Source organism: Cheilinus undulatus, linkage group 6 (assembly GCF_018320785.1).
Source record: "Cheilinus undulatus linkage group 6, ASM1832078v1, whole genome shotgun sequence".
NCBI classification, from domain to species: Eukaryota; Metazoa; Chordata; class Actinopteri; order Labriformes; family Labridae; genus Cheilinus; species Cheilinus undulatus.
Window position 1 is genome coordinate 37783760 of NC_054870.1, and position 20490 is coordinate 37804249.

At 38.1% G+C, this 20490-nt stretch overlaps 2 protein-coding genes across 2 annotated transcripts; one reads left to right on the plus strand and one right to left on the minus strand.

Annotated features, from left to right (window-relative positions):
* Window positions 1-67: 67 nt before the first annotated feature.
* On the minus strand, window positions 68-5634 carry zgc:110319 (uncharacterized protein LOC796111 homolog). Its single transcript, XM_041789683.1, has 8 exons — window positions 5543-5634; window positions 4926-5026; window positions 4684-4819; window positions 4010-4076; window positions 3819-3930; window positions 2804-2867; window positions 1752-1926; window positions 68-645 (listed from the first exon to the last, which is right to left on the minus strand). The coding sequence occupies exons 1-8, from the start codon at window positions 5605-5607 to the stop codon at window positions 577-579; spliced, it is 789 nt and encodes a 262-aa protein (XP_041645617.1). The 5' UTR covers window positions 5608-5634; the 3' UTR covers window positions 68-576.
* Window positions 5635-6851: 1217 nt separating this feature from the next.
* On the plus strand, window positions 6852-17452 carry si:dkey-228d14.5 (uncharacterized protein LOC796266 homolog). The gene is made up of 7 exons (XM_041790278.1): window positions 6852-6966; window positions 11662-11709; window positions 11790-11852; window positions 11934-12001; window positions 12955-13085; window positions 13785-13962; window positions 17030-17452. Exons 1-7 carry the CDS (start codon window positions 6902-6904, stop codon window positions 17221-17223), a joined length of 747 nt encoding a protein of 248 aa, XP_041646212.1. The 5' UTR covers window positions 6852-6901; the 3' UTR covers window positions 17224-17452.
* Window positions 17453-20490: the final 3038 nt, after the last annotated feature.

Here is a 20490-nt window from a genome sequence, read left to right on the forward strand (position 1 = left end):
TAAGTAGAATAATATAGCATCAAAGCATAGCATAAAGACTTCAAGGATGTGAGACATTCAAAGCACTTCAGGCAAATAACATTTCTGAATAACATTTATTACTGTTTACTGTAGACAACAAACAAGATAATGTTTTTCTCATAGTTTATTGGTACCTGACAGCAAAAACTGGAATATCTCATCAGATCATCATTCTGCATTACATCCACTTTCAAAAACGTTCACAACATCCCCGTCTAAGAAAATATTCTTTCAAAATATACAATATTTATATGAAATAAATACATCAAAGCATTTACAACCATCGAGCAGAAAAGTTAGACTGGTACGAAGAATGACAGGATTTGTGTATACAGGAATTTCCTGTATCTCCTTCTCTTTGTAACAGGGAAATATAGTATTTACATACAGATTACAGCTTGAACTGTTAACATTTTACAGTATATAGTGCACACAGGAAGCAGTTTAATGGTTGTAGAGAGATAGCTAGTGCAGGTGATACATGGCTGTGTTTTTTAACAGTGGAACATAATTTTCTTCTGGCTTCATTCATGAGTGAACTAGTGGAGGAATCTTTTAATCTTGTAATTTACGCTCCAGCTCGGAGAAAACCTTGGCATTGATTTCATCCACTTCATCTTCCACCTGGATAAACAAGAAATTAAGAAAATATTTAGTTTGAAATCAAAGTCTACAGAGCCATATTAGGTCGGAGCATTCCATTTGATCTTGGAAGTTAGAAATTCCAAGATGCCAGCTGGACTCATCATTCGGAACACCACATGAAGTTGAAATTCCTACTTGGAAACTAAAGGGAAAAAACCCAGAGTTAGGAATTTTGAACTGGAATATTGCCAACTAGGTAAACTCAGATTTGATGTTATCCAACTTCTGAGTAAAATGGAACACACAACATCCTTATAATACTGAGCATCAAATAACAAGGTGTAGTGTCAAGTTATTCAGTGGATACTGGAATCATGTGAGATTCCTTTATTTTTAGCATTATAAAATAGAGTTTTGTTGCCAGGGACGTTTTCACATGCAAGGAATCTGACTTGGTGTTAGGTACAAAACATACAACATAGAAGTAGAATAAAACATAACAGGCTAAAAAATTAAATTGATCTTAGAAAAAAAAATAGCATCAAAGTAAAATTTAAATACATTATACACATTAAAAAAATTATACAAAAAGGTGCAAAAAGGATAAACTGTACAGATGAGTAGGTTTACAGGAGATTAGGTTATAATACTTTTTAAGGATATAACACACACAGTGTGCAGTTGTTAACACCAGCATCCTTTATTACTGTCCATTTCCAAGAGCTAAAAAATGCAAACTTACCTAGATTTAAATGATGTCTTTTATACTGCAACTTCATACAATTTCAAATTAAGATAGACCCTCATCCTGCACCTTTTACACAAACATCTCTTCTATTGCATATATGTGTACTGTAGTGCTCTACATGTTTACTGTCTATTTTTATTTCATTGAAGTAACCAACAATAGGATACTGCTGGTCAGTAACATTCTACTTTTAATGTACTACGATGTCACTTGTTTTTGCACCAAGAACACCACATTAAATTTCTTCTAATGCAGAAGTGTTGCACTGCTTTGAATTTGACAATTCAAACTTCTATTTAGCAATGTAAGCAGCAATAAAGCTCGGTCTAAAATATAGTACAATTCACTGTTTGTTTAAAATTAGAAATCCTCCAAGAAAAACAAAGTTGATAATCACCTGCTCCACATTGTCAACTTCTGGAATATAAAACTGCATCATGTTCTGGATGCCGTTCCTCAGGGTAACTGTAGAGCTGGGACACCCTGTGCAGGAACCAACCAGCTTCAGCTTGACCGTACCCTCCTCAAAACCCTTGAAGATGACGTCACCTCCGTCCTCCTGCACTGTAGGCCTTAATAATAAAATGATATTAATATAATATCAATAAATTATTAATATAATAAAAAGGCCCATATCAGGTAAGACAAAAGGCAGCACAAAGGACGGACATATTAATGCTGTTATCTTTACACATATAGAATGTATCTCACTACTCAATGAGCCTCATCCTTATGAGGGCTTTGTAGATCAACATTTTATCAGTCTGAAACAATACCTAGAACATTTAAATCATCTAACTGTAAGCTATAGTGATTGCAAAGGGAAAAAAAATTACTCCTGAATAGGGCTGTCAAAATTAACACGTTAATGCGATCAACCCATCACCATGATTAATCTGATTAAAAATTTTTAACACAATTAACCCATCTACAGCACAGATTGATTCAAAATCCCTGAAATGTCTCGGGCAACACATTTCGCATAGTTTGTCCAAGTATGGTTACTGTCGATTATGCCACTGCGCATGCGAAAATGGGCCGTTGATCCGGTAGTGACCAACCAACTCGATATGGAAGATGCTAAACAGCATGTTGGCCCTCTCAATGGGAAATCTGAGTACAAAAAAAAAACCCCAAGACAGAACAGTCGACCGACATAAAGTATTATACACATTCTGCAGGAAGAAGTTTTCTTTTCACTGAAGCACTTCCAGCTTAAAATACCACATTTATGCGAGGCATAAATTCGTTGGGGATTCTGCTAGCACTTTGGCTAACACGTCGCGAAGCTTGTAAAATGAAACGCGATTAATATAGATTAAAAATGAATGTTATTTAGTCATGATTAATAGAAAATAATCCACAGCAACCCTGTGATTAATCTGATTAAAAATTTTAATTGTTTACAGCACTACTCTTAAACTATAATAACTGTAACTAGTTTTGTACCTGATCCTGGTGTCGAGGAGCTCCTTTATCATAGACACAATATCATCATCATCTTCAGAATGACCTACAAATGAGAAAATGTTCAGTGTTTGTTTATTAACACAGTGCAGTCAAGCAGAATGCACACACATAAACAGTTAGGCTATGTGGGGATGTTGTGTAAATGTAACAAAGATTAGAACAAAAATCACTTAATAAAATTATTCTGAGTATAGATTAATGCAACTAGAGCAGGAATTTCCAGTATCAGCTGTAGCAATGTACACTGTCCCCTTTCAATAAATCTTAATTTAATAAAAAAAAAATTAAAATCTTGCATAATATGAGGTAAGTCAAAAATTCAAGACAAGCTGAGAAATGGATAGTAAAATGAAATTCCTCTCCTATTTACATTTTTAATAAAAGCACACCTGTGCATAAAATCCCTCAGAAAATGTATATGTTTACAAAAAAACGCAAAATGGTATACAACACCATAATTCAGATTTATCAAACACACGAACCCCTGCAATGACTCCTTTAGAAATGATAATCAACCTTATTTCCAGCAGTGAGTCACACAAAAAACCAAAGATAACAGAAAAAAACAAATGTTCTGACACAGAAATCAGGATGCTCATAAATCAAGTTACACTTAAATTTACATTGTTCAATTGCTGCAGCCAGTTTTAGGCCTTTATTGTGTGTATGCAACATCTATACATAAGACTCCAGGTGTTGCGGCATCAAAATTGTAAGCTTCTTGTTCTCTGGATTACCATATTTTCTCACTGTGTCACTGTGTGTGTTATATCCTTAGAAAAATGTAACCTACTATAACCTAATCACAAAATATGCAAAAAATGTAAACTAAATTAATGTTGAACACTATTTCCACAAACCATTACAAAAATTTAGCATTTTATATCCCTTTATCAAATTTTCTTTCATGCTCTCATTAACTGCAATAAAATCTGACTGGCTGGCTGCCTTAAACCATGTGACTTCAACTGTAAAGGTATAAATTCAAACGTACTACTTTCATGGGGCACCGCTCCGGTTGTTATCGGATCGCCACTCTCAAAGAACTTAGTAATGGCCTCCAGAGCGTGACGCTTAATGTCTGTCCACTCCACATCCTCATCTGTCTGCGAAAAAAAAAAAAATCTCATGTGCTGTCTCACAAAAATGTTTCACAGAGGCTGATCTAATGAATTTAATACTTACTTTAGTGACTGTGATGAAGTCAGGACCAAAAAACACACTTTTCACTCCCTCAATTTCAAACAAGTCCCTGAAAAAAAATGTCACCATGTTATTGATCAATTCAATGGAAAAGGTAACAGTTAGAGCCTGCATTTGTGTTGTTTCTTTTTTTGACAACAGCATCTGCTTGTGCCAGTTTTATCGAGGGAGTCACATGTAATCACAATGCTTCTTTTCCCCTTACAATAAACTAATCTAAGAAAAGGTGCAGTATATAAGAAAAAACAACACATGGTATCTACATAATATATATGTTAAGTTCATACTGTCTGCTGCTTTAATTCACAGAAGCCCTGAAGTATCACTTTGTGTGATATAAATAGTGCACTTTTCTACTGTAAGGAAGTCTATCGGTCAGAAACTGATGACTCCATCCTAACAGCTCAACAAAGATAATGTGCCACTTGAATAAACACATGCTCCCATGAGTGTTTTTGCTTGTCAAAGATCAAGCTTTTTCAGCATAAGGGCAAAAAAATCAACACAAAAGTTCCACACAGGAGTTTTTAACGACTCCTCCATTAACATAAATGAGATTTCTCCTTCCAAAGAGGAACCACTCTACCCTCTCTTAAACATTTCTATTTTAAAAAGAGTATGACAAAATGAAATATCAAGGACACTTAATAAACAACCTGGCTAAAGACGAACACTCAGCAGAGCTTGGAGATGGAAAGTCGAGCGTCCCACTTCCTAGGACAGGTTTTCCAGGGAGAAACTTCAAGCTTCTTGGATTTGGAGTGTCTTGAGTCTGAATTGACAGGTGTCTGACTGAAAATGACAGAGGTGTCTGTTAGGACATTTTGTCTTTTTCACTGTATTAGAATAAGACAACAGAAGATGAAACTATAAATAAGTCCAGATGATGTTTTCTTACTTGAGAAGTTCGTAGTTCCTGTCCCAGGCCGGGTTTGGGCCTTTCTGAAGCTCTGGGTTGAGCACTGTGAGTGGTATGAGCCTCTGTTGTTCTCCTGAAACCTTCAATGACAAGAGTATTCAAACAGGTTTGCCAGTTAACATGTCAACACTTAATTCGTTCATTATAGAGATTAGCATTAAAAATAGGGTTATATAAGATAAAAGTAACGCCAGCAAATGTTGACCATAGCTTTATTTCAGGAATGGTGTCTGTCCCCTAGCTTTGAATTATTTAGAATAAATAAATTACACAACAAGGAAGCAAACGATAGCAGTTGAGTTACATGTTTGGGTCATGAAAGGGCCAACAGAAATCTTAAATAACATGTTTGATAACTTAAACACTTGTTTAATGTCTAACAACAATTTAAACTAGGGATGAATGGGATTACAATGACAGACCGTTATCTTGTGTCGCAGTTTGTTAGGCGGCTAACCAGCTGTTAGCTAGCTTTAGTATCATTCCCACAACACGTCTTAAAATCAAGTTTTTACAACCCAAAAGCATCACAGGTCATCCCAGCAGAGTTATAAATAGTGTTTAATGTGCTTTGTCAAAAATGGAGAGGTTCAAACCTAAAATGAGCCGTTTTTCTGGCCCGTAACAATTGGCGAAGTCCCCATCTCATGTGCGCCGCCATTTTGTTTGTTTTGAAAATGAGGACCTCATGTGGTAGACAGTGAGCAGTCCTGTACAAGAATCTAATTATCTGTGGCTGTAAAAATTCTTTCTGTAGTCTTTGTCATTAAAAACTGGGAAACTGTGGGTTAGCAAAATCATGGTCTATTGTTAAGTTAAGCTGTGATAACCATATTTTATGTTTTTTAACCTGAATAAAAATTCTCTTTTCAAAGCAAGAAACAGATTTAATATATTTATGTCATAGTAATATGTATAAAAGTAAACCCCTTTTCTTAAATCAGAATCAAAATGCGTAGTAAGTGGCAAAATTGGTTTAAAAAGTGGCAAAAATGGGTTAACAGTGGGCAAAAACGCAGAAAGGGACAAAAATTGGGAAGCAGTGGTAAAAATAGGCAGCAAGTGGCAAAAATGGGCAAAAAGGTGGTGAGATATGAATTTAAAATGGGGTTTTGAGAGACAGAAATAGGCACAATGTGGCCCAAATTGATTTGTTTCCTTTTGAGGGACAGAAATCTATTATTATTTGATTTGTTAAGATATCTATTCTATTATCTGTACATTACACCATTTAGATTTTCTCATGATGGTGTCTCAATTTCATGAAATCTCTGAACAATGACTGAAATGAATGAACTATCACAACATAAGTTAACCACTTATGTGATAGAAATGTACATGTTGTCTCAAAGAAACAACGTAAACTCAGACGCATGCTGGTGTGTCTTCACAGGGCTTTAGTACAAATGCCTAAATATTCTACTTCATTGTTTGATATAGTGATATTTAATGATAGGACTATATCTAAATCTATGTGATTTAAATACACCGACACACAGTCTTTCATATTAACGATCACCTGGTTCAACAACTTGTACAGTTTTTAAAGTCAGAGAACATGAAGGTGAGGTCTGTTTGGCATAAAACAAACAATGTGAAATCATAAAGAAGGCAGGCCTGTGTTTCTTAACACTTGTTCTGACAGGCTGAGGTGGTGCTTTGGTGCTCTGAAGGAGTGGCAGAGAAGCAGAGACTCTCCCATAAGAGCAGGACTTCTCTCTGGATGGTGGACGATTAAGATTTCTGCTCTGCTTGTTGCTTTAAGAACTTGAAATACACTGCGGTCACAAAGCGTCTGGACTTTATTCATAATTTTCCCAGTTAACCGTTCTACAACTTTTTAAAGAGAATCCAAACATCTGGAGAGGTCTGCTGCTGACTTTTTAAAGAACACCTCAGCTCAAGAAGTATCTTTTCAAACTTTCTTTTCTAATTTTCCTCACCATCATCAGGCTATGGGGCTGTGGATTATCTTCCCCATCTCCCTCGCCCTGGTGTCCTTCATAGGAACATGGAGTGTGTAAGTTTACTTTCACTTAGTCTTCCTGATATGCTGGTGACACTATCGGAACATTTGTTTTTACAGCCTTTATTCCACCTCCATCTGTGTGCTGTGATGCAAATACAGAGAGTGTATCAGTTTTAGACAGGGAGACATTTCAAAAGAGCTGATTTTATAGGTTCATGTTCTCAGTGGTGTTATTCATGAGTATCCATGATTGTCAGGGCTTATGTCTGTAGATATTATGCCTTTTGATCAGTACTGCTGACCATGACCCCTAAGAACACGTTACAGCTATTGAAAATTGAAACTGAATTGTAAAAACCTAGCAAAGAACAAAAGGTATAAATTGGCTCTTAAACAGGGCATTAAGATGATGTCAGCCTGTTTTTTACCCTCATTTTCAGAGTAAAGTATCCGTTAGCTTTATGTGCAGGTAATCCACCTCAGAGCAGCATTTGAATTCCAAAGCATCAGGAGCACTTAGCTGCTATGTACTCTAATGTGTTGTGTAAAAGAAACAGCAGCTGTAGCTGTAAAATATGTGATCAGGCTAGTTTTTGTGTGACGCAAGGTGCTCACCAATGTGTCTGCCTTTATTGTTTCAATAATTACTTCACCAACTGAAACACTCATACCTTTTAATCTATGAACCATTTATTGTTTTTAATCTCTTAGTCACTAGTGATAACCGCTGCTATGATGTATCGTCATTCTTTTTTTGTAATCCACTTCCTTCAGGTGTTAAACTTTACATATTGACACATTTCACTGAGTAAATGGGTTTAAAGTAAACTGATAAACAAGTTAATTTGATTGCACTAACAGGATTTTGTTTTGTTTCGTGTTTTGTTGCTCTGTTGGTGCCCTCTTCAGCCACTTTGTTAGGTATACATGCTCATTTATTTATGCATATACAAATTATATTCATATACCTCTTAAGTTTAAACCAGAGTAACTGTTCTCTTACTTGAGTACAATACTCTTATTCCACATCACATCGTAAAACTGGAGTGTTGATATCTCAGTATTAAACTTTTCATTGGATTTAACTCCATTTCTCAGTGTTTGAGTTATCTGACAGTGTTGATCCCCCATTTTTTAAATTCACTTCTGTAAGGAGTCAATTGAGCTAAACTTTGCCTACTGTGATTTCAAATCTGGGGGATGTGTGGACAAAGTTACCAAACATGCCCTTGGGCAGTGTTTAGATGTGTTTGGATCATAGACTGTAGAAGGAATTGGACAAACCCTGTGTGAAGTCAGTCGTCTGCTTACAATAGGCGGGCTCAAACGGCTCTTGAAGCCAATCTGCGGAGGCTTCCATATTGATATCGTGGTCTCAACCGAACTTTGGATCAACCCAATGGCCTGCCCACCAAGCACGACTTCCTGTCAGCTAGCTAGCTAGCATTCTGGTTGACAGAAACAGAGCCTCTGCCTGCCGAGTTATCTGTCAATCAAATGAGACGCACCAATCAGCGTGAAGTGAGGTTTTTCCTAAATATATTCCAAATTATCATGGCACAAAAAAAATTCACCCCGTACAGTGAGAGCACAATAAGACACTAGCTAATGAGACACGTTTGGTGTTTTGAACCAGGCTGTAAACCAGTTTATTTCTAGTGTCAAATGCGGCTGTTTAACAGGTGTCCAGACAGGACTTCCGGTGTTCCTGCAGCCAGCCTCAAGTGGACACTCGCGGTATAGCAATTTTGCACTTCCACATTGGCTTCATTTTTCAGGACCGGAGGTTGCCGCTTGTTTTCTATTGTACAGTGATCACTGCTGGGGTTCCTTTGCTCATGTTTCCAATGGATTGTTGTTGTTTTTAATGTGAGACACATTTGCACCATGAGTGAAGTTATCCACTGAGTTAGAGTTGCTGCTTGTGACTTAAGGTGATGATATAGGACCTATAGTGTGCATTCTCATTAGTATTCATTGCCTTGTTATGAGGTTGACTCTCTGTTTTGTCTTTGAATCTCTGCCACTCTGTCGTATTGTAAAATATTGGACACTTTCAGGTGTAGTTTAACTACATGTTTAAAGTATTAACTTGAATTCTATATGAGTTGAATTAACACTTTTAATTTGCCATGTATTTTACTTAATTATAGTGGTGTAGCTTTACCTGAACAACCTGGTTGCAGATCTGTTTTCTTGTTGTTCTTGCCTATAAGAAAAGCTCATATTTTACAGCACAACTCCAAAGTAGCCACTCAGTACTTAAAGTAAACTTTCTGTTAAATACTTTTTACTTTTACTTGAGTAGATTTATAGACCAGTTACTTAGGTAAGTTTAAACCAGAGTAACTGTACTTTTACTTGAGTACAATAGTCATGCAGGCATGTAGACATGGTCAAGATGATCTGCTGAAGTTCAAGTGTTCAGTGTTGATTTAAATGACTCTATACATGACATGATTGCTGGTGGTCTTGTTGGCTTTTATGTTTGCACCAAACTCTAACCCTATCATTTGAGTGTTGCAGTAGAAATTCAGACTCATTAGACCAGGAAATGTTTTTCCTATCCTATATTATCCAACTCTGTGAACTGTGGCCTCAGATTCCTGCTGTAAGTTGACAGGAGCCATGGTCTTCTTCTGCTGTAGCCCATCTGCTTCATGGTTTGACGAGTTATGTGTTCAGAAATGCTCCTCTGCATACCTCGGTTGTAATGAGTGGTTATTTGAGTCACTGTTGCCTTTCAGCGGTCATTCTCCTCTGACCTCTGTCATCAACAAGACGATTTGGTCCAAATACAAACTACAGTTAACTGAATATTTTCACCTTTTTAGGCCATTCTCTCTAAATCCTAGAGATGGTTGTGCATGAAAATCCTGGTAGATCAAATCAGCAAAAAAAAAACAAAAAACAAAAAACAAAAACCAAAATAGACCACAACACCATGGCCTATTCAAAACCCCTTTTTTCACCTTCCTTCTCCGTTCTGATAATCAATTTTAACTACAGCTGATCGATTTGATAATTACCACAAGCCTACATGCACTGGTTGCTGCCTTGTGATTGGCTGATTATACATTTGTATTAATGAGCATGGGAACAGGTGTACCTAATAAAGTGACCACTAAGAGTATGGTGGTGAAGGAGTTGGAAAGAATATATTACCATCAGAGAAATCATGAAATTAAACAGTTATCAAGATAATGCTAATAATATCTTTTTTTATTGACTTTGCAATGTTATATACATCTGTTGTGGTTAAATGATCTACACAAGACAGTGCAAGAATAAAATTATATATCCTCCTGAAGCCTGTGCTTTTGTTTCTAATGCATTTTTAGTGTCTTCCACTCACTTAGGATAAGAATGACCTAATCCCTGTCTTTGAACAGGAGGTAGTTTTAACCAAAAATGATTTCTGCCTATGAGGATAATAGATCAATCTTACTGCAAAGTACAGAAAAAACATTATTTCTTTGCGTGTAGGAAGTTGTCTTGACAAAGAATATGTTTTTCCTCTAAAAGTTCTTGAGGTCTTTCAATCTCCTCTAAACTGACTAGAGATTTCAAAAACACAACACATCCCTTCAAATCTGTGTGATTTCTAAGACATTACCAAAAATTGTATGTGAAAATTCTCAAACATCTATTTAAAAATCATTACACAGTCCCCAAATGTTTCAGTAAAACTTACTGAAAAAGCCAGAATATTTAATTTCCAAAAGTCCGGGAAATTTTTCAGCAAGCTCCTCAAAATTTAAAAGCGAATTACACCAAAAATATCCAATCAAATTCCCACACATTTGCAAATATATTTTCCTAAAAGCCGTGGAAAATTACGGAAGATTTCCAAACAAATACCACTAAACATCCAAACAAATATCCATGAAAATTTAGGGAACACTCTGCAGCCAATTCCCCCCAAAATTTCTAATCAAACTCCAATGTAAGTACCTAAAGATTTCAGATCAACCCCCATTCACCCTCCCCCAAGAAATACAATAAAATAAAATAAAATTCTAAATAGCAGAATTTATTACTATGTTAAAGGGAAGTCTAAATGTAATGTTCTCATGTACATGCAGGGGCTCAGGAGGTTAAACCAAGAGTAAGCCATTTTTTTCTGTAGACATGTGCGTCCAAGTAACAATTATACTTATTATTGTCCTCTAACTTGTACTTTTCAATAACCTTTTCTCTGAGTTGTTTGGAGCATTCTTTTGTCTTCATGGTGTAATGGTAGTCAGGAATACTAATTAACCAGTGACTGGACCTCCCAGACACAGGTGTCTTTATGCTACAATCACTTGAGACACATTCACTGCACTCAGGTGATCACCATTTCCCCTAATTGTAAGACTTCTAGCACCAACCAGCCGGACATCTGTTGAATTAGCTCTGTCACTGTAAAGGAGGAGAATATTTATGCAGTCACTTACTTTACATTACATTTTTTTGTTTAATCCACATTATTTGTAGAAATCTGCTTTCACTTCGACATTAAAGAGTTTTTTTTAATTTCAAAAAAGCCTAATTATATTGACCATGATTGATCTATGAAATCAATAAAGGGATGAAACATCTGGGGGGAGAGAATACTTGTATAGGCACTGTATGTATCAATAATACAAAAAAACCCAATTATCCAACATTAACATCATTTCCAATCAATCGAGAATCCAATTTACAACTCAAATATTAAACAGTGCTTCTCAATTACTCATGCCTTTTATTTTATAATTTCAGATATGGCATTGCTCTCTCCCACTATCATGTATGCCCTCTCGGTTACTGGTGAGTTGTATCTCATATATCTGACAGATCAAAGCATTTGGACATTATAGACTCTTAATAACCTCATTCTTCCATCTCAGGGGACACGACAACTACTGCAGAGGGAACTGGACCACTGGATGTTGTCTGGCTCCCACTATAAGGTGAGAAGGATGCTCATTTACACTCATATGCCTGCAGTTAGGATGGAAAAAGATAAACATAAATCTTTTTTTTATTTCCAGCTCAAGTGGAACAAATGCACCAGAAAGTTCACTTTTTTCTGCTACAATCAACGCAGGAGCCTTTCTGTGTGAGTTTATGCACTAAAGATGTTTATATATGTTACACATTGTGCATTTAGAGAGTATTCAGAACCCCTTTTTTTCATTTTTGTTTTGTGGCAGCTTCATGCTACAATCAATTAAAGCCATTTTTCCTTTCATTAATCTGTACTCAGCTCTACTTTTGCAAATGTATAAAAAAAAACCTGAAATATCACACTGACAAAAGTATTCAGACTTATTACTCAGTATATAGTTGAAGCACCTTTGGCAGCAATGACAGCCTTGAGTTTATTTGAATATGGACAAGCATTGCACACCTGGACTGGGGTATTTTCTGCCATTCTTCTCTGTTGGTGGACAACCATTTTCAGGTTACTCTAGAGATATTCAATAGGGTTCCTTTGAATAGGGTTCGAGTCAGGGCTCTGGCTGGGCCACTCTAGGACATTTAGGAGTTGTCCTGAAGCCACTCCAGCTATCTCGGCCGTGTGCTTACGGTCATTGTCATGTTGGAAGGTGAACCTTTGGCGCAATCTGAGGTCCTGAGCATTGCTGAACAGGTTTCCATAGAGGACATCTCCGTACCTTGCTTCCATTCAACCTTCGTTCAACCCTGACAAGTCTGCCAGTCCCTGCTGCTGAGTAACACCCCTACAGCATGATGCTGCACCACCATGCCTCACTGCTGGGATGGCACTGGGCAGGTGATAAGCAGCGCCTGGTTTCCTCCTGATATAACATTTAGAATTGAGTCCAAACAGTTCAATCTTTGTTTCATCAGACCAGAGAATCTTGTTCTCACTGTCTCCTTAGCTCTTTAAAGAGTCCTGGTTGTGCCAAAAGAATTTAGAAAGTGAAGGGGGTCTGAATAGTTTGTGAATACATTGTACCTTCTCTGTTTAAGATGTTTAAACATGCATATAACTACATGATATGATATGACTGATATATGTTGCACTAAATAAGATCTCCCTTTTAGTCTTGCTCTTCTGCATATTCCATCATGCACACATCATGGAGAGAAACTTGAGTCAAATTGTGATGAGCAAGATTGCTCTGGTGTTTGGCGTGGTAGCAGCCATGGGGGCTTTTGCAGCTGGTAACTGCAATGTAAGTACGACACTTCTTGTATAATTTGTATTAGTAAGTTTAAATTCAGATCTGCTGACTAAAAGGCCCTGATATCAAAACCACGATCTGACCTCACCCTGTAAGCAATGAAGGAGAACAGCCTTAATTTGCACCTCTGTGGAACCAGCAAACAAATGTGGTTAAGTGTTTGTTTTATGTCATTTGCAATGATTAAGAGCACATGGAAGGCTGCCAAAATTTGTACAACACCTTCACAGATTTAAAATAGTTAAAACTGAATTTATGTATTTTTAAATGACTATGAGACGTGTGTTAAAGACCTGATGTAAGCATCAACACTGTGGCATTTTCTTATTTAGTCCTGAATAAACATCCCTGTCATGCAGCTGTTTCGCGCTTCATAAACCAAATGTCAATATTTTGTCTCCATGTACAGTAATACCAAAACCATAAGCCAGAGTGTTAAACAAGAGTCAAAGATACTCTAGCTATTAAAGTAGTTCTTCTACTGCACAATACAGAGATAGGAAGATATATGCATTATTGGATTATTATAGTCGCTACATTAACTGAAATCGTTGTCCAGTTGCAGGAGGCAGCTGTTGTCTCATCTCTTGTTATTTCAGGCAGTAATTGAGTCAAAACATTTGCTCACATCCACAAATGCTTCTAACTCTCCTTTCATTAACCTGTAAATGTCCTTCTTGTCCTCCACAGCCGGGTTATCTGGCCGTCTTGCACTACTTTGGAGCTGCCGTCAGCTTCGTTTGCATCTGCTCCTACACCGTCCTGCTGACCTGGATGACCAGGAAGTGTGCACTGACAGGATATGAGAAGGTTCTCTACCCATTTCGCATCATCTCCACTGTGGTCCAAGCCATCGTCACCATCTGCTGTATCCTTGGAGATAAATGATGATTGCTGTATTTAAAAACTCTTCTGTTTGTAGGCAGAGCGGTTTAGTTTGGCGGGGTTAAAACGAGTCATTTTATCTGCTGACTCCAGAAGTGATGTGTGAGTTATGCTCTCCAGCTGCTTTACAGTCCTTTTGTAAGTATGGATCCAGTCTGCTGCTCTGTTTACTAAGTGGGAATGGTCAAACGACGGATGTAGAACAAACGAAAGGTATATTTAATTACACCAATCTTTAACCAGTGATTTCCCGTAACACTGAGGTTGAAATAGGACACTTTTAGTCCCTGAAGTTTCATAGTAACAGAATAACAGTCCTCTAATGCAGTGGTTCTCAACCTTGGGGTCAGGACCCCCTTTGGGGTCGCGAGACACTGAGAGGGGGTCCCCAGATGGCCTAAAAAAAACAAAGAATATTTGTAAAATTACTCTGTTGCCTCTATATGCCAATTTTGTCACATTTTTTGCCACTTCTAAACCAGTTCTTACCACTTAAGCTTAATGTTGCCTCTGTTGGCCCATTATTGCCACTATTAACCCCTTTCAACGCCCAATTTTTCCCATTTTAACCACATTTCATCATTTGATATGCCCAATTTTGGTAGTTTAACCAATATCTGCCAATATCTGCCTATTTTTTCTTTCTCAGTTAACCTTTCAATGCCAGTTTATATCAATTTTTCATCCCATTTCACCAAATTTCCAACCATTTTTGCCAATTTAAAGCAATTTCAGCCACATTTTGTTGTGAGAACCAGGCATAAACCATCACTTGTGGCATCAGCATGGTGTTTATTCTGTTATCAAATAGAATAAGAATATAAAGTTTGAGGCAATAAGCTCCAAAAATGATGGGACAGCACAGGGCAGACCGAGTGGACCAACTAATATAAAATGATTAATTGGACTGATAACAACAGAAGCAGACTTGCAGTAACACAAACCAGAAAATGTAAATAATTTAGCCATCTGCTAGTTAACAAACTACACCACAGAGATAAATAGCCTTATGAAGCCATGATTTTATCTAGCAAAGCAAAACAAGGCACAGATGCCTTTGGTATTGATTCAGAGAGTCTCACAGACATATGACATGTGTAGCACCAAAAGAAACAAACTTATCTTGAAGTCCTTTAAACAAATCAACTCACCACAAGGACAGTAAGGTTCAGACTGGCAACAAAGCTCAGGCTGTGCCAAAGCAGAGGGCCCTCACATTTCTCTATTACCAGTACCATTAGAAACTTAAAAGAACATGACAGTAGTAACACAATCAGCATTGGAAATCAGCCAGTTATGTCAAATTATGTTACATGGCATTGAACTTTAGGCCCTGTGCTATGTAAAAAAGTTTGATTGATTGACTGAACAATTGACTGTATAGAGATGGACAATCCAGCTCCACCTCCCCATCTGTACAAAGATGAAGCCAAATTACCCCTGGGACAAGTGCTGACATATTGCCTGTTTTTAGCCAGAGTCTGTGCTTTAGGGATCATCTTAAGCAGAATTGGTCAGCTCTCAGCTAGAAGGTTGGGGGTTTGATCCCCAGCTCCTGCAGTCACATGTTGATGTGTGTGTAAAGCCGAGCATACAGTGCAATTTCCATCCGACTCTAACGGTCATGGTGGAAAGTCAGCTCATACTGTGTGACTAAATCACTTTCGACTCATATGCATGGAGGATTTTTTAGGTGCTTACACTGTATGAGTGAGCACTCTGTACGTAGGAAGTCAGGACAGACTGTGACAGAAATCTGTGGAGTTACTTTGAAAAGTCTGGCATACTGAGGTTGAAGGTGCAAACAGCATCACCATCTGTTTCAGCTGGAGGTCTGTGGGTAGGCATATTTCCTGGCCATCTATTTCTGTTCCAGTAGAAAGTTATTTCAGCTAACTTCATGGTGATTGAAGACATTGTCTGACAGTTTCCAAAGAAAAAAATGCCAAATGCAAAGTTGAGGATTCTGCTCAGGGCTCTGTTCTCCCTTTGGGAGTGTGTGCAGTCCTTTGACCAGAATATATACATTTCAGAGGCCAAAATCAATCCAACCAGTTGGACAGACCAGCTGGTTGGGGGCGTAGTCCGGTCGTGGTCAGTTGTTGTACCCTCCTGTATGCTGCATGCGCTTCCTGCAGCTCAAAACATATGTCTGAATCAAATCAATTTGTACAGTATATTCCCATCTTAAGACACTTAATCCCAGTGGCAAGTGAGTTTGTATTGATGTGTAGTGGGATTAGTTGATACTCATGGTACTTCATATAGGAGCCTTTGCCATCAGAAGAGTGAATGAGTAAGAATAACCTGCAGTGTGAAAAGCATTTTGAGTCGTCAGATGGCTTAAACAAAAAAAGAGAGAGAAAGAAAAAATCAGATTCACCATCTGGAAGAGCTCTGGTATTGCTCTCACTCTGCTTCTGCTAACAAAAACACACATTCAAATTTACCGATAAAACATCAAAGATCCCTGCAGGTTGGTAGGAACTAGGTCGACTCTTTTGTTTCTCCACACACGTCCGCAGGAGCCGCATTCAACAGCAGGGCTGTTGATCATTGTTCTCATTAAAACCAGGGTGGGTATACAGATAAAAAGATAATTACTATCTTTCGCAACCAAATCTGGGTTTAAAAAGCATTTATTTGATCTGCATTTAAATTTTCAAAGTTTGATCCATGTCCCATCTGTTAACATGGAGGAGCTGGAACCCATGAGCTACACTACAGTCAGTCAGTAGGGGGAGCCTTTCATCTTTTGGCCTGGTTGTGTTGTCCATCCTCAGTCCAGGCCCTGAACTCAGAGCAGCTACAGTAAAAATGTTTAAAGCATTTTTTCTGTGTTCACACCCTTACAAAGCAGCTATTTATGAATTTGGACACATTTTATATAAAAAGTAGCACATGTAAAAGTGTAAGAAGGCAGAGAAGCTATATAGGCTACAGTATGAGAGGGTGATAAACTGGCACTTTATAGCACACATTTGTGTGTTTATTAGGATAACAAACTATCTGCCTTATCTGTTCTATGCATCCTTAATGTGAACCATCAGACATGGTTCTGTTTCTCCAGGAGGAATACTTCTACGTTCACCTGTCTGCCGTATTCGAGTGGATGCTGAGTGTAAACCTGGAGCTGTTTGAGCTCAGCTATGCCGTAGAGTTTTGTTTCTTCTCATCCTACATGATTTCAAACCTGCTGACTGAACGGGAGGAGGAGAAACCGTTGATGATGACTCTGTCGTGATATGAGGCAGCCAGAGTCCAGCGGAAGCAGGAGGGCGCTGAGGATGGACTGAGTCAGACATCTATAAAGACTGTGGCTGGATCCTGGCTGAGGGACTAACATTATTTCTTAACACTTTGCATTTCTGGACTTATATCTGCTAATGGAAATTTCCCCATTGGCCTTAAATTTGAGGGTTTTCTGTTCGAGGAGAATTTGTTTCTCTTGTTAAAGAATAATTATTATTTATTGAAAGAACTAGCTTGAACAGCACATGAACAAAATATATCACTTGTGTTTTACTTTCACTCGGGGGATGGTGCTGCTCTGCCAACAGAACAATGAACCTGAAGTTTCAAACACTTGTACACTTTAATTATGATAATGTGAAAGTACTGTTTTGGTGAAGGTTGTCGAAACTTTAATTACTTTGATCATTTTTGATACATGTTTTGAATTAATAAAGTCTTCATATTTGAATGAGCCTCATAAGCATAAAAAATAAAATAACTACAGATGATTAGACATAGCTGTTTGAGATGTATTTATGTTGTATTTTATTTTCAATGCCTTCATTTGTAAAGGAGGACAGTGGAAAGAACTGGAAAAAGGAAAGAGAGAGCAGGGTATGACATGCAGGAAAAGAGCCACAAGCCAGACTTGAGCCTATGCTGCCTGCATATGAAACATAACCCCTCTGCCGTTTTCACCCTTTATAACATTTTTGAATAACTACTATTAAAATTGCACAAAGATGCTGGAAATGTTTTGGTGTTGAAACATTGCTAATGTCTCCTGTGCATGAACAAAGATCCAGACATTTGAGGATGTCTTGGGTGCTGCCATTGAGCCAGTCCGTGAATGGTGAGAGTGTGGAAGTTGCAGAACAGTTCACCTAACTTGGCAGCGTTATCCATGGATGCACTGATGGCGAGGCTGAGATCAACCCCAGTCTTGGCTTCACACATGAGGTGATGGGTTCGCTGGGCATGCTCATGATATCTGAGCATGGGGACAAAAGTCAGTCTTTTGGTCCTTGGCCGTCCTGGTCTTCCTATTCTCTTGTGAGTATAGGAAGACCTGGAAGACCGGTGGCCAGAGGCGCCAGTTGGACTCCTTTGTGACAACTTCTCTTTGTTGGCAAGACTGTGCATCTAATGCTGGTGTGCTAAGGAGAGCAGGGATAGGAAGGGTCACTTGCTTTGATACAGGAGCAGCAGCTGTACTGCATGGGTGCCCAGGACCTGGTAGGTTGGACCAGACCTCGGGGGTGGCTGGGAAGACCATACTGTCAAGTATCAGTGTGATTAGATCAAGGCAAAGTGACAGTGGAGCTTAATTAGGGCGCTGTCAGAGAAATGGGATCAGATATGTAGAAGCAAGATCACGAATATGTAAATATCATGTAAATATCACAGATCTGTAAAAGATTCAACACTTACAAACAGATTTGGCACTTTTAAAAGTCTTGTAATTCTGCTGATCATTTTCAACTGTCAAACTTTATCATAAGGGTGGAGGATGTTTCGGTTTTTCCGTTAAGACAATTTAAGCCTGTATGACATAAGGAGAGCCTGTTGGGCTGGGTGATTAACACCCAGTGACATTCAGACAAGCCACTTTTGATGAACACGAGGACGCGGACGCTAAAACCAGTGAAGTGACAGATCCAGAAGTATTAAGAGTGCTCACGCAGAGAGAACAGGGTGTAGTCTATTTTTCTTTATAAAAAATTTCCAGGTGTGAGCTGTTCATGGGTGTTTCCCAGTGTTTGACGACAACCTGGGGTGGTGTTTTCTGAATGGAATGCAGCCCAGAGAACATTTTTATTTCACTGTTAAATGCTTTGTGCCAAAGTCAGAGCAGGTTCAGGGATTTTAATTGGCACATTTCTTTATTTGTGGACACACTGTCATTTTGCCTACTGTTTAAAGTGGACAGCTTACTGGACAGGTGATGTCAAGTACCTACGTCAGTTAATGACAGCATCAGAGTGGACTTTACAACAGAATATACTAGAATCATACTTAAACACATCAGAAGAGCTTTGAAGTTTTACAATGGAGGTTTCTCTGCTGTCACAAGTGTATTTTTGTCTGTTTTTAAAAAGTAATTGTATTATTGAAATCAAATTATATTTATCATATCAAGTGCTGTGTTGAGGTTAATTCACTGTACAGTGTTAATGACAAATATGCTGACAGATTACATTGTGTGACATGGCAGTGTCGCACAGCTGTGTTATCATGGCGTCCTTCATCCATCTCTTCCCTTTGAAACTGAGTGGTAAAGGGTAGAGGTAAAAACCTTCCATTAAGGCAGTGGTTCCCAAACTTTTTCTTCCGGGCCCCCCTTTGGCCCATGAAAATATTTTCTGGCCCCCCCTTCTCCTTGCCTTGCATATCAGCATGTGAAAATGTATGACAAACACAGTCATTCACAATTTTGGCTTACAAATTCCTTATTTTTTCAGAATTTACTCCAAAGAAAAACCTAAAAAAATGAGTTTTAACAGTGTGGCTCCCTGAGGATGAACAATTTCCCCAAAATAAAAACTTATCAAAAATCAGAATAAGATTTTTACACCCAGTCCTGCAATAATTTCAGTGGCCATTGTGGACTTATTTGGTGCTACAGATTCTGAGTCCTGAATGCATTTTTGAGGCTGCCACTCTCTGTTCATTTTCAATGTCCGGCTTTGATTTGTTTTTTGTCTTGAGGCAACAGCAGAAAAAAAAAAAAAAAAAAAAATCTGAAGGCTCTCATGCCTAGCAGTATGTACTCCTCGTCCACTCCACTCCAAAGTGCTGACAATGTCTTGGATTGGAACTGCAGCAACACTGTTGAATCTGAGGAGACAGTAATGAACTATTCGTCTGCTACATTGCTGATGTGATCAACTGGCGTTGCTTTGCCAAGGAATGAGACGCCATTTGATTGCTGTTCATCATCACACCTTGCCGATAAACAGTGCGCCATCAGAGGTGAATATAAAGCTTCAACAATCTCTGCCATACAATGGATCTCCATGTTGAACTCTTATCCCTAGTAACTAAAAGTTGAATATATGAGAAAACACAACTGCTGTATTTTCTATAATCATTTATAAATTCCAAAAATATTTACATCTACACACCTACTTCCTCTGTTGTGCCATTTCGCAAGTGAACACAGTGCATTGTGGGAAATTTATCATACACCTTGGTTTCAAGTGCTGTCCTGAAAAATCTTTATTTCAATGGCCCTTAGCCCTCGCCTCAAAAGAGAATTGGGATACCCCTTCACTAG

What these genes read in the sequence shown, in the direction of transcription:
- zgc:110319 (XM_041789683.1), bottom strand. Translation starts at nt 5,607, where the DNA reads ATGGCGGCGCACATGAGATGGGGACTTCGCCAATTGTTACGGGCCAGA. An exon ending in AGAAAAACGGCTCATTTTAG is followed by an intron (nt 5,027 to 5,542) that starts GTTTGAACCTCT and finishes TTGTCATTGAAG; the next exon opens with GTTTCAGGAGAACAACAGAG. An exon ending in ACTTCATCACAGTCACTAAA is followed by an intron (nt 3,931 to 4,009) that starts GTAAGTATTAAA and finishes TTTTTTTCGCAG; the next exon opens with ACAGATGAGGATGTGGAGTG.
- si:dkey-228d14.5 (XM_041790278.1), top strand. Translation starts at nt 6,902, where the DNA reads ATGGGGCTGTGGATTATCTTCCCCATCTCCCTCGCCCTGGTGTCCTTC. An exon ending in TGTCTGGCTCCCACTATAAG is followed by an intron (nt 11,853 to 11,933) that starts GTGAGAAGGATG and finishes TTTTATTTCCAG; the next exon opens with CTCAAGTGGAACAAATGCAC. An exon ending in CAACGCAGGAGCCTTTCTGT is followed by an intron (nt 12,002 to 12,954) that starts GTGAGTTTATGC and finishes TCTCCCTTTTAG; the next exon opens with TCTTGCTCTTCTGCATATTC.